General features: G+C 47.0%; 1 protein-coding gene across 17 annotated transcripts in view; it reads right to left on the bottom strand.

Moving 5' to 3' along the window:
• REEP1 (receptor accessory protein 1) overlaps nt 1-13506 on the bottom strand; it is a 98053-nt gene that overhangs the window by 60374 nt on the left and 24173 nt on the right. For 5 of the 17 annotated variants that reach the window (XM_070235182.1, XM_070235183.1, XM_070235184.1 and 2 more), the window contains exon 1: nt 8937-9310. The exons of 11 other annotated variants lie outside the window; for them this stretch is intronic. In XM_070235182.1, coding sequence (XP_070091283.1) covers nt 8937-8980 — 44 coding nt within the window. In that variant the 5' untranslated portion in view covers nt 8981-9310. Of the gene's footprint in view, nt 1-8936; nt 9417-13506 lie in introns of those variants that run through there. One more of the 17 variants, XM_070235192.1, reaches the window with a different exon arrangement.

Raw genomic sequence — 13506 nt, 5'->3', positions numbered from 1 at the left:
GTCAGATGGAGTTGTGACTATTATCCCCTTTTTACACAGGAGGGACTGGGACTTATGGATATTTCATTCATTCATTCATTCATTCATTCATTCATTCGACAAATATTTATTCGATACCTCATCTGTGCCAAAATCTGAACCCAACACAAGGTCATAGAGCTGCTGGGTGGATGAGCTGCAATCAAACAGGCTGCCTGGCTTCAAACCCCTAGCTCTTTCCAATCCAGTGCGAGCCCTCAAGAAGGTCAGAGAGTCTATCCTCAGGGCAATCACCAAGTGGTAGGGGTGCCAGGTGTATCAGGGCAAGACAATTAGTAGGGCAAAGCTACAAGTATTAAGCCTGTGACAATGGGCCCTAGTGCCTCCTCGACTAGACTGTGAGCTCTTTGAGGGCAGGGGCTGGGCTTTCCCCATCTCAGCATCTCCAGTGCTGGCACAGAGTGGGTGACACGCATGACAACATGGATGAAAGACAAATGCATTGTGCTAAGTGAAAGAAAAGGGCATATGCCGCATGACTCCATTTATGTGACATTCTGAAAAAGACAAAACTAAAGAGAGACAAAACCAATGAGCTGCCAGAGGCTGGGGGTGAGCGGAGGACATGGGGAAATGTTTTGGACATGATAGGACTGTTCTATATACTGTGATCGTGGTTACACAACTGTGCATTTGTCAAAGCTCCCAGAAGTACACAATAAAAAGGGTGAATTTCACCCTAGCAAATCATACCAAATTTTTAAAATTGGAAAAAAAGAATGACTACAAGCATAAACAGACTTACATGAAGGTAATCAAGTTTAGGCTCCAGGGCTCCTCAGCTGCCTAGGCCTTGGGAGGGGTCCCAGCAATGTGATCATCAAATTTCCTACGATTATTTCTGAAAAAGCTTCTCCTCTCCCCATTGTAAAAGCTTCAGGCCCCCTGAAACCTAGACCCATCCCTGAACACAAGTACAAGAATAGATCAAGAAAGGAAGAATGGCGGGCTCCCAAGGAGTTAGACTCAAGTGGGACCCTAGAGAAAGACAAGATCTAGTTCCAGCAGACAGAGGTAAGAAAGACAACCCATGGAGAGGAACCAGCATGGACAAAAGTGCAGAGGTTTCCCAAGCTTTCCAATGACCACATGAGCACCAGGTGGTCCTACACTATATGTCCACTACCCCAAGTACATGTGTACACCCCAATCTTTTTTTTTTTAAGATTGGCACCTGAGCTAACAACTGTTGCCAATCTTCCTTTTCTTTTTTTTCCTGCTTTTTCTCCCCCAATCCCCCCAGTACATATCGTATATTTTAGTTGTGGGTCCTTCTAGTTGTGGCATGTGGGACACCACCTCAAAGTGGCCTAATGAGTGGTGCCATGTCCGGGCCCAGGATCTGAACTGGCGAAACCAGGGGCCGTCAAAGTGGATTGTGTGAACTTAACCACCTGGCCACGGGGCAGGCCCTGGGTGCCAATTTTAAAAGAAAAAAAAAAAAATAGGTTCTGGGGGCCAGCCTGGGGCCCAAATGGTTAAGTTTGTGTGCTCTGCTTCGGTGGTCCAGTGTTTCACCAACTTGGATCCTGGGCGCAGACCTAGCACTGCTCATCAAGCCATGCAGAGGTGGTGTCCCACATAGCAGAACTAGAAGGACCTACAACTAGAATATACAACTATGTATTGGGGGCCTCTGGGGAGAAGAAAAAAGAAGAAAGTTGGCAACAGATATTAGCTCAGGGCCAATCTTTAAGAGAAAATAAATAAATAAATAAATAAATAGAAATGGTTTTGTATCAGAGATAGTTGCACACCCTTGTTCATAGCAGCATTATTACAAGAGCCAAGAGATGGAAATAACTTGTGTCCACTGACACATGAATGGATAAACAAAATATTCATATATATATGAATATTATTTGGCCTTAAAAAAGAGGGAAATCCTGATATATGCTACAATATGGATGAAACTTGAGGATATTACGCTAAGGGAAATAAGCCAGTCACAAAAAGACAAATATCATAGGATGCCACTTATGAGCAGATTACCCTACATAAGTCTACTACTTGTCTAGACACTACTCTAGATAAGCCAAATTCATAGAAACAGAAAGAAAAATGGTAGTTGCCAGGGGCTGGGGAGAGAGGGAAGTAGGGAATTATTGCTTACTGGGTACAGTTTCAATTTTTAATTTTGCAAGATGAAAAAATTCTGGAGATTGGTTGCACAACGATGTGAAAATACTTAAAACTACTGAACTGTACACTTAAAAGTGGTTAAGATGGTGAATTCTGTTGTTTTACCACAATTAAAATAAAATAAATGTATGATGTTTATGAACCAAAAAAAATCTTTACATGAATATTTGTTCAAAATCATCCATCTTTGAAAATTTTACAAAAACAGAATTTACTTAGTTTAGCTCATTAGCTCAGTTAATCCATAAAATGCTCATTCTAACAAATTTAGAAGAAAACAGAACATATAATCTTTCAAGTTACATCTGTTCTGTTTCAATGTCCCATGCTATTTATTTAATTTACTGAAATTTTCAAAAATAAAATTTACCAATTTTAGCAGGCACTGTAAACCCCTCTCAATTCATTATAGAGGATAGAAAGACATAAGATGAGTGAAAATTAACAAGTAGGGCAAATGTGTTTTTTAAATGGTTCTGGTTGTAGAGAAAAAAATGCTGTATATTATGTTCTATCCAGACATTATACTATGCAATATGTTCCTGATATTGATATTCTATATATTTATTTTTTATATCTTGATTTGTTCTGAGGAAATGATCTGAGGTGGCTTGGTTATAAGTAATCACAAGGCTCATAAGAAACTGCCATGATTCTAGGCCACTGGGCTTGTTAGCAGAAAGGCTCAGATGACACTGTTGTCATCTCACCTGAAGGGAGGGAGGACCTCAAGGAAGGCAAACCACGCCCAGACCTGACTCACCTGCTCCTGGAAGAACAAAGATGGTCTGAAGCAGGGATGTTTGGCTCGTGCCTCCGTGATTAGACCACAAAATCCCAAGAAAAGAAAGCGAGCTGGAAAGCAGCCAGGTTTCCTTCAGCGAGTGAAATCTAAATTTCGGGAGAATCTCCAGCACATGTCCTAATTACGAGGAAGTTGTGTTAATTACGAGGGACAGTTAGGGAACACACCCAGCTGATGGCTGCTAAAGGCGGCTCTGGCTGGAGTTCTCCTGGAGCTCGCGCCAGAGCTGGCCAGCCTGGGGAAGCACAGAGCAGCACAGCAGCCCTGAAGAGGACCCCTGCCCTGCGGACGACGTGAGGATCCCACTGCTTCCCAGGGAGAATGCCCGGTGTGCTGTGCAGGTCGCACAACTCCAGGGGCCCGGCCACCCAGCGCAAACGGGCCGAGTGACTGAGGAAGGAGAGGCCCTGGTTTGGGTAATAACTGTTTATTTTTGATGCTTGGAGAGGTAATCCTTGGTACTGCTCTAAAGGTGTGGTGGAATACTGCTTACTAGTTAGGAAGTTGAAAAATAAACAGTTTTCTTTGTTTAGGAAATAAAGATCTCCTCTCGATCAGCACAGAGTGAGAACTACTCTTCAACAACTGTGTCATTTGCTTTTGCAGATCTGAAGGGAATGAATAAAACTAGGTCACTAAGAAGGAGAGAAAAATTCCAGGACAGAATAACAAAGAATTGGCTTTGAGGATGGGGACATAAGAAAGTTTCTTCGCTTCAGAATGATACAACATGTTTCTTTCCATTTGTGAATCCCGAATGGTCATGACCACATGGTGGGCGTAAGAGAATGTCCTAGTGAGGGATGTCCTGGTATCCAGGAACCAACACCAAGCAGGAAAGCTTCACAGTGTGAAAAAAAAGTTACCCTCACGTTATAACCGGTGCCGATTACTGAACGCTCGTGGTGTGCTGGGCACGGCTGGTAAGCACTGCACATGTATTTGCATGTACAAAAACTCTACGAAGTAGGCATGATTACAGTCTGCATTTCACAGACCAGAAATGAAGATCAGAGAAGTTAAATAATTGGGCTAAGGTCACACAGTGAGTCCATGGCAGGGCTGCAACTAGAATGTGAGACTTCAAAGCTTGGGTGCTAAACCACTGATGTCCCCACTTTTTTGATCACAGAAAATCAGTATTTTGATTACACATTATTTGTATGGCCATGAATCCTCAGCTTGGCTGAGGAAATCTTTCTAAGTCATCATGAGGACTGGTTTATTTAAAATGAGGTCTTCTAATACATAAGCCCACTGAGCAAGGCTCACGCAAACTGTAACAAGACTTGGTTCTGCTGAAAGCAAACGAAAGAGTGAGGGACCGAGTCGATCCCACTGTGTTGTGGACCACTCCTTCTCCCTCCAGATCTCCCATGGGGACTATGTGTCACATGCCCATCTGACATGCAGCCCCAGTGCCCACTCGGCTGAGCACTGGGCTACAAGCCACCCACTTGATCTCCTTCCACACTCACAACACCCAGTGGCTTTCCCTGTCCACAGAGCTGGCCAGCACGTGTGAATGGGGGATGTGGCCTGGCTGTAAGGCCACTTGAACCCTAGGCTGAGCACAGAAGGAGGGACAACCTCGGAGGCCTTGGAGCTCGGGGACCTCGGTGCTGGTCTGTGCCCACCACTCACCAGATGAGGGTCCTTGGACAAGCGCCCAGGAGCCTCACTTGTTTTAACTCCTCTGCACAGTGGGGCGTCCCCACAGTGCTGGTGGGAGGGTCAAATGATATACAAGAAAATACTGTGAAAATGGAAATGCTGCACAGATCTGTGAAAGTATTTTCCCAATGAGGGAGGCTCTGAGCACAGGGCCACGGATGGTGGTGTCCCACCACCAGGGTGTGGGAGCCATTGTGGGACCAGTCCTGGGGTGGGGCTGGGTCAAGCCCTTACGCCTATAAGGCCCAGGAATGCCCCATGGCTGGAAGACCAAGCACAGCCACTGCCTGCATGGCAGATTCTCCCCGGTGGTTGGGGTGGGGAAGAGACACTGAGATTTCCAATGCAGATGGTTTTTGGAGGTGTGGGGAGGGGCGCCACTGTCTCAGTGGAATCATAAAAGTATCCCACACCAATTCATTGCTTCGTTCTGGGGGTGTGACATCAGGAAAAATGCCTCTTCCCAGAAGGTTCTGGGGGTCTCAGAGGACACCTGAGGTCCAGCCAGGTCCCTCCTAAAATAAAGAGGGTGAATGACTGATAAGTTCATACCACTTTTCCTATGTGCATTTGACCGAAGAAGGCTTTACTATAAATAGTATAGTTTGGCCAAAACTTCAGCACCTATAGGCTCTTACCTTCCATCCCGAACCCCAACTGGTCTGACAAGAAATGCCTGGGTTGAGGCATCCCTGGGGAGGCCCCTGAGGGTATAAAGTAACTGGTGTCTCCAACATTTCGGTGTAGAGTCGTTCTCTGCAGCTCCTTCGCCATGGCAGTAGATAGAGAAGGTAACTTGTTTTTTAGGGTGGGTTGGTTGGTTAGTCGGTTGGCTGGTTTGGGGAGTGGTGGATTGCAAGGAATGGGACAGGTTTGGAGCACAGAGAGCTGGGTGAAGATACCCGAACTGGGGGAAGATCCATATCAGCCAGGGGCCAGGAGGACATCTCTGGGTCCCTGTGCACTGAAGGGGGGACATGGCACAGGGGAAGGGCTCCCAACTGAGGGTCAGGAACCCTGGTTCTGGGCTCAGCTCTGATCTCAACTGGTGGGGTGATCTTGGGCCATCACACCCACTCCCTGGACTTCAGTCTCCTTATTCTTTCATTCAGAAAACACTGACCTACTGACCTGGTACACGTTGTGCTGACCTGGTACAGTAGGCGTCCAGCACCGTTTTATTGCTGGCGAGCCAGCAGTGAACAGATGCGGAGAGCACCCTGTTGAGTTCTGGGGCACCCCCTCCCCCAGCTCAGGCATTCTTTCATCCCGTGACTGCAGCCTGACCCAGGTCCAGCCCCGGCCTCTGCTCAGCTGCTTGCACTGTGTGGACACAGCTGAGCATGAACAGCCCTCCCACCCCTGTACTCTGCATCCTGAGATAGTGTGAGGATAACAAACATCCAAACAGTGGTGATAAGCAAAGCAAGCAAAGCTGCTGCAAGGCCATCAGGACAGCCACCCTTCCCCGTAGCATATGCCTGGAAATTGCAGCAGGAAGTAGAGTGGTCAAAAGGGAATCACTTTTTTGCTGTATCCCTTTGTCACCAGCAGATGGGAATCATGGGTCAGCAAGGCAGAGTGCTGACAGAGCTTTCCTTTAGACGAGTGGAAAACAAAGAATGGATGGACTGGGGTGGAAAACAGGAAAATACGGTGTGTTTTAGTCTCTGTGGATGTGCAGACGAGTAAGCAATGAAGCCAATCTCGGGTAACATCATTCTTCATGGAACAATTCCACTGCTCAAAACACTTCCAGGGCTCCCTACTGCCCAGAGAAAAACATCCAAACTGCTTACGTTGGCATTGAGGGCCTCCACCATCTAGCCACGGCCCAACCCACCAGCTTCATGTGCCCTCCACTAACTCCTTGCACACCTCATGGATTTTTGCCTCTGTGCTCTGCCATCATTCTCTCTATCTAGAATGTTCTTCCCTCATCTCTGTCTGCCAAAATCCTCTGTATGCTTCTAATGCATTGGATTAGAAGCCCTGGCACTACTGACATTTGGGGCCAGATAGTTCTATGTTGGGGGTGGCGGGGCTGTCCTGAGCATTGCAGGATGTCCAGCAGCATCCCTGGGCTCTACCCACTAGATGCCAGCAGCATTCCCTCCATCCCAGGTGGGACAATCAAAAATGTCTCCAGACACTGTCAAATGTCCCCTGGGGGCAAAATAACACTGGCTGAGAACCAGTGTTCTACACCCAGATCCACTCCACTCTTTTCACGAAACCCTTCCCTGAACTTCTTAGAGAGAGGGGTATATTCCACATACTTTGTAATAGTCCATTACCATTTAACATAGCCTCCTTTCAGCTTGATTTGTGTGTGGGTACATCACCCCCTCCCCATTAGGCCACAAGTTCCTTGAGGGCAAGAACCACGTTTTGTTCATCCTATATAAGCCACAATACCACCCAGAGTAGACACTCAGTACATATTGGCCTAGGTTTGAACCCCTACACGCACAGGAACTCAATATCACCCAAAACAGTCTGGTCCACCTTGGACCACTCTAAGGAGCTCTTTCTTTTACTGACCTAAAATCTGTTATCTGGGACCCTCCATTCCTTGGTCCTGTCCAAATTCTAACTCTTTAGCCAAATTAATCTACTCACTCTATTTCCCACTCCCAGCCCACCTTCCTCCCCTCTGAGAACTTCCCTTCTCAACTGCCGGGCTGGGTCCCAGTAGCCAAGTTCATACTACATGACTGCCCCTCCGATCCAGTCAAATTCTCTCTCTCAGAGGTTGGCATTGTGGCTGAGAAACTTGAGTTAGTAGTTCCTGCTGGATACTGGGACTAAAGAGATATAAAGTCAAGAGTGGGGACTGCCACTGTGGATGCTCATGTCTCGCCCTATAGACATGAAAAGTAGAAGTCTGGAGAGAGAGAGAGACAGAGTTAGAGAGAACAACACGCGCGCACACACACACACACACACATGCACAGAAAATAAAGCAGATGTGCCTAGAGAAGCCAAGAAGTAAGATCAGGGTCTGGGGAGAGGGAGAGGAAGTGAGAGCAGCAGGATTCCCAACAGATTCCCAGGCTGGGTTCTAGAACCCCATGGAGTTCAGCTGCAACTCCTGCCTCTTTACAATGAATTCTCCTTTGGCTCATGCTCAGTCCAGGTGGTTTTTATCTATCCTCATTCATGCAACAAAAACAAAATAGGGAAAGGCTTTGACTAAGACACAGCCCTTCAGATCTCTGACAACTCATGCCCGAAAGCTCAAGGCCCCTTAGCCTTCTCCTCTCCAACCTGAACTCATGTCCAGTGGGGCTAACGGAGGCCTCTTTGATGGTAGATCATGCATCTATGTGCACAAAGCCCTTCATACCTCAGTACCCGCAACAAACCCAATTTATGATGGTACCAAAAGGTGAAGATCTGATTCCTGAGCTGAGAGAGCCAGAAATCCAATCGAGCAGTGCCCAGGAGGGAATAAGGTGGCCACCAAAACCATGTGTTTGCGTAAGAATTCATAGCACCCCAACTAAACACAAGCACCCACAATGAGGCTCTAAGACCAGAGAAGCTGGGAGCCGTCCAACTCCTCCATTTCCGTTCCCTTTGAAGCCAGCTCTTCTCAAAGCAGATCCCGCCCCAGCAGAAACCACCACGGGCTTTCCTAGCAGCTCACGGCCTACCTTCCCCAGGAGCAGATGATGGCAGCTGGCTCAAAAAGCCCTTTCTTCCAGGTCCCGCCAGAGCCAGGAAGAAAACCACCCCCTGAATACTGGGAAGGGTGGGGGCTCTGGAGCAGATAGACGTAGATTCTTATCTTATTTCTACCACTTATTGGCTTTGACTCTGATTCCGTTAACCTAAGTTTCAGTTTCCTCATCTAAAAACTAAGAAATAACAACAGTTCCCATTTTAAGGAGTAAATGAGACAAGAGAGTTTTAAAGAGAGCAGAGAATTTTAATATTCACCAGGTGTTAGTTTTCTATTTCCCATTTTGTTCATATTAAAGGTCTTAACTAATTTTTTCAATTTACTAAGCGACAATACGTCCATCTTGAAACGTAATTTATGAGAGATCATTCTCACTATATACAATCAGCTGGAAAATAAAAACTTGATTAGCGCTCATTTTATTTTATTTTCGAAGTGTCCTCTAAACAGCAACAATTCCAGAAGCATGTCAGCAAAAATTAGCAATGCCAACAGACTATACTTAATCCCTCAACAGACGTGCACGCCTAGGAGGGTATAAGTTCAGTTCCCAGGTGGGTCTGAATCCCTATCAGGCAAATGACTCACCTCCTGGAACCTGCTCCTGGGCTTATCTGGCCAGGAGGCCCCATGCGGATGAAGGCACAGCACTGACCGCTCCACTCTGTGCCGGCAGCCAATGCTGCCCTCACACTCCGTGTTCCTTTAATTCCCAGTAGGCTTTACAAAGCCAGGTGCACTTCCCGAAGCTTGAGTTCCTGACGGATGGATGTGTTAGCTAGAGGATGTGCCTTGTGGAGCCCCCTGCCCAAAGGTCGACAAGCAGCTTCTCTCCCTCCCTGCTTCAGAAAGCTGTGCAATCTCTCTGGAGGCTCCGGAGTCCCCGAGTCCTGCCTGGACAAGGGTCGCTGTGCTGATAGTGCTGGCCCTTGTCACTGAGAAAAAGCCACAGGCCTTTCTCCACACCTTGGCTCCTAACACAGGAAAAGCTGCTGCTTCCTCATTAGGAGGCCACCAGCGCTTTGTTTTTGCCTCTGCCTTCCTTAAGAATTTACAAACCCAACCGTCAAAAACTGCAGAGGGCGTAGAGAGTGGTACAGTCTTTCTGAGGGCAAGTTGCCATTATTGCTCAAATCTTAGCAGCGTTGCTACCCTCTGACTTAGTAATTGTACTCCTGGGAGTCCCTCCAAAAGAAATAATCAGAGAGAAAGATTAAGGCACAAATTCATTCCATGGCTTTTTTTTTTTTTTTTAAAGATTTTTTATTTTTTCCTTTTTCTCCCCAAAGCCCCCCGGTACATAGTTGTGCATTCTTCATTGTGGGTTCCTCTAGTGTGGCATGTGGGACGCTGCCTCAGCGTGGTCTGACGAGCAGTGCCATGTCCGTGCCCAGGATTCGAACCGACGAAACACTGGGCCGCCTGCAGCGGAGCGCGTGAACTTAACCACTCGGCCACGGGGCCAGCCCCCATTCCATGGCTTTTTTAATGATGTCCAAAAATTGAAAATAATATAAATATCCAGTAATAAAAGAAGGAATTGACTATATGATTTAAAGAGATCACTAAAATCCTGTTTAGAAATCTTTTGGACACAAGAAAATATTAATATACTGATGTTAATGGAAAAGCATGATACATAGTAACTTTAACCACATAAAATTTTTGTGTTCAAAAAGTCTTAAGGGTCCCTCCAGAATGCAGCTCTGGGTAATGGAATTATGAGTGGTTTTTACTTTCTTCTTTATCCTTTCCTTTTCTCCCCAATCCTATTGCCCACAGTAGCATTTGATCCTTTATCCGTCACTGTCATGATATAAAGTCGAGTGGGACAGTCCCAGACATCACAAGTTTCAAGTCCAGCCAGACGACACTCAAGCTGACCATCCTACCCACAATTCTGCGCTGTAAACCAAGGCTGGACTTCTAAATCGGCAACATCTCCAGGCAGGGAATGCTCCAGCAGATCTTGAAAGATGAACATGGGGTTGGTAGATTGAGGAAGAGGGCAGAGAGACATTCCAGGAAGGGAGAGCAGCATGAGCAAAGAAACTGGAGACAGCACTGTAGGTTTGGGGCTACAAGTGGCTCAATGCATCCGGGGCCAGGCTAGCTGGGCATAGGCTGAGGGGAGCTCTCACTCCCCAGAGCACATTCTGCCAGCGTCCATCCAAAGGCTGAGGGGAGGAGGGAAAATGAAAGAGGAAAGTGGCAAGGCTGGTGACTGAAAATATGGAGTAGGAAGAACTCTACCTCCTAGCACCATGCTTGGCACATAGTACGTGCGCACTAAACATGAATGAATGAATGAAGGAGTGAATGAATGAATGGCTCGGGGCAGAGAGAAGCAGTTTACAACCAAGACTGTGAAGGGAACCAGGGGGTTGAAGTTCCCCCTCTAAGGAAGGTGAGTAAAGATCCCTTCACACATATGCCCTGTGATCTCTCAGGACTCATAAATATTCCAATATAACAGAGGAACAATTCCTGTAAAACCATTAGCAACCAAGCCCTAGATTTCACAGCAAAGAAAGATGAGTGCATCCAAATTCACCACAGCACTATCTAGATGAAAGAGGAGTCTACTCCGGTTCAGAGGAAGGAACACAGAAGCCACTGTGATACCCTTCTCTCCCCCACTCTTCCCTCCAAGCCAAGAACCCACCCTTCAGGCTTGGATGCCCAAACTCTGTAGTTTCATTTATAATCACAAACTCTCAGGGTGGAGGAGTAACTTTAAAGGCCATCTACACACCCTCAAAAAGAAAAAAGCAATGCTTCAATGTCCTCTGCACCAGCTAGCTCCTCCCCAACAACGAGAGTTTCTAATAATTAGCGCACACAAACCCGCAATGGGGCCCTCTTGTCCTCCCTCTGGATGCAGCCACACCGTTGCTGGCGTGCTTTGTCGAAAAGTTCATTATGAAAGAAAACAAAACCCATTTTTTCCCCACAGATCACACTAATGAAGATGAAAACAGTACACTCTGGAACAGATGCTGTTTGGCACAACAATGCTGCCTGGTCCCTTCTCACGAGTCCACCCACCCCCACCCCCAGGGCATATACCAGGGACCCTGCCTCCAGCCAGAGCTGATCCACTCAACATTGGGCCCAAGCTGGGCCTCTCAGATTTTTCCCCCTAGGAATTTAGAATCAGGGCTGAGGGGTCTGCAGGTTACCTAATATGAAGACTGCTTTAGCAGCTGTGGGGTGGCCACATCAGGCCAAATGCTCATCAAAGCAGAAATGGTTGTCTGCAGAGACAGAAAGAAGGGACCACAGAGAAGCAGAGACAATATTTCATGCTAAGACAGACAGACATGCTGTATGAGGGCAGAGCTGAGTTTTTTTTTAAGCTCATCATTGTTACCTAAAACAGGCACACAGTTAAGAGTTGAACAGATACCGGTTTGATGAATTAAAAGAGAGAGAGACAGGGAGAGAAGCTGTCTGGGTTCTCCCATTGCTCAGCTCCTGGTGTCAGTCCCTCATGAGTCCAGGTGGACTCTCTACCCTCATGTTCCAGGGGCTGCCCCAGCATCCTTCCTATAAATGTCCTCTCTTGCTTACGCTGAGCTGACGCAGATTTCTGTTACTTGCAACCAAAGGAGTCCCACTGAGACGCCCTGAAGATTGCCCGGGCGCTCTGCCACCTCTTCCCTCAGAGCACCCCTTATGCCCCTTGGGCACCTATTGCACGAGCCCCAGTGTCCACACCAGCCCAGCTGCTCTCCTCCCTGGACTCCAGCCCCCTGTCTCCAACAGCCTGTTGGATTCTCCCTCTTGGATCATACACCCCCACGCAAATACAACTTCCCTCTGTCAGCAGCTTCTAAACTTGAGGGTGCATCAGAATTCCCTGGTGGGCTTGTTAATGCAGATTGCTGGCCCCACTCTCAGAGCATCTGATTCTGCAGGTCTGAGTTGGGGGCTGGGAGTCTGCATTTTTAACAAGTTCCCACGTGGCGCTGCTGCTGGTGGCCCAAGGACTACTCTCTTAAGACCACTGCCCTACTTCTGTCCTTGGTGTCACCCTCCACCACTCATTCGGATTTATCACCTCTTTCTCTCCCTTGGCACCCACAACCAGCAGGCTGGAAGCTTCGGGCTCTTCCTCTGTAGTGACTTTTCTTCTCAGCCCTTTCTTATTCCTCTCACAACACCGCCCCCCGTCACTGCATGCCTGGAGGACTGTGAGAACCTTCTCACCAGTTTTCCTTCCCTTTACTCTGACCAAAAGGTGGCCCACCTTGCACATCACGGCCAGATTCATCTGCCGGGGGCACAGTTCTCCTCGGGCCACTCTCCTGCTCATAGCCTCTGGCTGTTATGAATAAAGCTGCTGTGAACATCTGAGGAGAGTCTTTGCGTGGACATATCATTTCTCTTGGGTAAGTACTTAGGAGTGGAATTCCTGTGACAGATGATAAGTATATGTTTAACTTCATAAGAAACTGCCAAGCTGTTTTGTAAAGTGGGTGTACCATTTTGCACTCCCTCCCTGCTCATAACCTCTCACTGACTCCAGATAGAGTATTAACTACTTTCCAGAATCCTGGGCTTGGCTTTCCAGAATCCTGCAAACTGGCCCATACCCTCTGATCCAGCCAAACCCAACACACCACATGAGTCCTAACTCAGCCTTCACCATGTTCACCCTGTGTCCTTGTTCCCTCTAAACCAAGTTCTACCTCTTCTGTGAGATTTTTCCCACCCACCTTAGTCCAAAAAAGCAAAGGCCTCTCTTCACAAAACACAGAATACACAAAAGCAGTTGAGTAAAAGCAATGTAGTTCTGCATTTTCCCACCTTTCGCTTGAAAACGTGTGATCATAATAAAGTAGTCCCAGTTTGCTTAAATTGTTACCTAGTCTTTATCTACCCATCAAAAAAAAAGGACAACTGAAGGATTTTTATGTAAAACTATCTACAGTATCACATTGGCAACATTTTTCCATATACTGGGGACAGTTACTGTAACTTCGTCAAATGAAAGAACAAAATGCATTTCTCTCCCCCTTGGTAAGTGTGATCTGATCTACAAAGAACACTATAGAAACAGCTATTTATTCTTACACACGTTACCTATTTAGAGTCTAGGGCCGGGAAATGTACAGTGAAAGTCTGATAGGGCCTCTCACGCTGCTGGTTAGCT

The sequence above is a fragment of the Equus caballus genome, chromosome 15, assembly GCF_041296265.1.
Source record: "Equus caballus isolate H_3958 breed thoroughbred chromosome 15, TB-T2T, whole genome shotgun sequence".
NCBI lineage: Eukaryota > Metazoa > Chordata > Mammalia > Perissodactyla > Equidae > Equus > Equus caballus.
This window is presented reverse-complemented; position numbering and strand designations above follow the sequence as displayed.